Consider the following 1827-nt stretch of genomic DNA (forward strand, 5'->3'; position numbering starts at 1 on the left):
ATGTGCCCTCACCATGGACTGGAGAAGTGGTTAATTGTTCACACCTTTTACAATGGGCTCACCTACAACACACGGATGACTGTTGATGCTGCTGTAGGAGGAGCTTTGATGAACAAAACAATAGACGAGGCATACACTCTCATTGAAGATATGGCTCAGAATCACTATCAATGGGCGAACGAGCGTGCTCCTCAGACATCAAAAGGAGGCAAGTATGAAATAGATGCTTTAGACCATATATCCTCTAAAGTTGATGCTTTATTTAAGAAAGTTGAAGGTTTGAGTATTAATTCTGTGGCGTCTACTTCAATTTCATGTGAGATATGTGGCTATGTGGGTCATTCTGCACTTCAATGTCAATTAGGAAACCCCCCATCCATTGATACTTCTGGTAATGAGCAAGTTAACTATGTTAATAACTTTAATCAGAAGGGAGACCCATTCTCCAATACTTATAATCCGGGGTGGAGGAATCATCCTAATTTTTCTTATAGAAACCCACCTGGAAATCCCATGCCTGCATCTAATTTTGGTCCACCTGGTTTTCGTGCTCCTCAATCCAATTTCCCTTCTCAAAAGTCAAATTTGGAAAATATGATGGAGAAGTTTGTGACGACTCAATCAAAATTGAATGAAGAGTTTAAGCAACAACAACAAATCACGAATAAGGTGGTAAAACAATTGGCCTCTAAGATAGATTCCCTAGCTACGCATAACAAGATGTTAGAGACACAAATCACCCAATTGGCACAAAATGTTAGCTCTTCCTCTAGGCCTTCAGGCATGCTACCTGGACAACCCGAGACAAATCCCAGGAGTCATGTGAATGCTATAACTCTTGTTGAGAAATATGTGGCCCCCGCTCCTTACAAGCCTCCTTTACCCTTTCCCCAAAGGTTAGCTAAGGTTAAGTTAGAAAAGCAGTTCGGAAAATTTTTGGAGATTTTGAAAAAGTTGCACATCAATATCCCGTTCACTGAAGCTATTTCTCAAATGCCTTCTTATGCTAAGTTCTTGAAAGAGATCCTATCTAACAAAAGGAAGTTGGAAGAATACGAGACTGTGGCCCTTACTGAGGAGTGTAGTGCTATCATCCAAAACAAGTTGCCTCCTAATCTTAAGGATCCAGGTTCATTTTCTATTCCTTGTGTTATTGGTAATGTCTCTATTAACCGTGCTTTGTGTGATTTAGGTGCAAGCGTAAGTTTGATGCCAATGTCCATCTATAAGAAGCTTGGCATAGGAGATTTGAAGCCAACCACGATATCACTCCAACTGGCGGATCGATCGGTAAAATATCCGGTAGGTATACTTGAAGATGTACCTATCCAGGTCGGTAAGTTCTTTATCCCGGTTGATTTCGTTATTTTAGAAATGGAAGAAGATTCTAACATCCCAATTATATTAGGAAGACCCTTCATTGCTACTGCAGGTGCTATAATCATGTTAAAAATGGAAGTCTCTCCCTAAATATTGGAGGGGAGAAGGTAGAATTTGATTTGAGCAATGCTATGAAACCCCCTCTAACTGATAAAGTTTGTTACAGGGTCGACGTGATTGACAAGTCTACACATGAGCAACTTGCAAACCATTACTCAGCTGATCCACTTGAAAAGTGTTTGGTAAGTGACGATTCAATAAATGATGAAGACCCGGAGGTAGCCGTGTATGCTCAATCTTTAGAATCAACATCAACTGCTCCATTTCGAAATGCAAAGTTTGAAAGTCTAAAGTTAAAATCAAAAGGTTCTACTTGTGAAGAGGATAAAACACTCATAGGCATGACACTATTCAAGTTGGTGTATGGTAAATCATGTCATCTCCCAG

The 1827-nt window shown here is 40.0% G+C and overlaps 1 protein-coding gene across 1 annotated transcript; it reads left to right on the plus strand.

Annotated features, from left to right (window-relative positions):
- LOC109847612 lies at positions 1-1470 on the plus strand. The gene has a single exon (XM_020416843.1). The coding sequence runs from the start codon at positions 1-3 to the stop codon at positions 1468-1470; it is 1470 nt and encodes a 489-aa protein (XP_020272432.1).

This window comes from Asparagus officinalis, chromosome 7 (genome assembly GCF_001876935.1).
Source record: "Asparagus officinalis chromosome 7, Aspof.V1, whole genome shotgun sequence".
NCBI lineage: Eukaryota > Viridiplantae > Streptophyta > Magnoliopsida > Asparagales > Asparagaceae > Asparagus > Asparagus officinalis.

Excerpts from the sequence above, each read along its gene's own strand:
- LOC109847612 (XM_020416843.1), top strand. The coding sequence starts at position 1 with ATGTGCCCTCACCATGGACTGGAGAAGTGGTTAATTGTTCACACCTTT.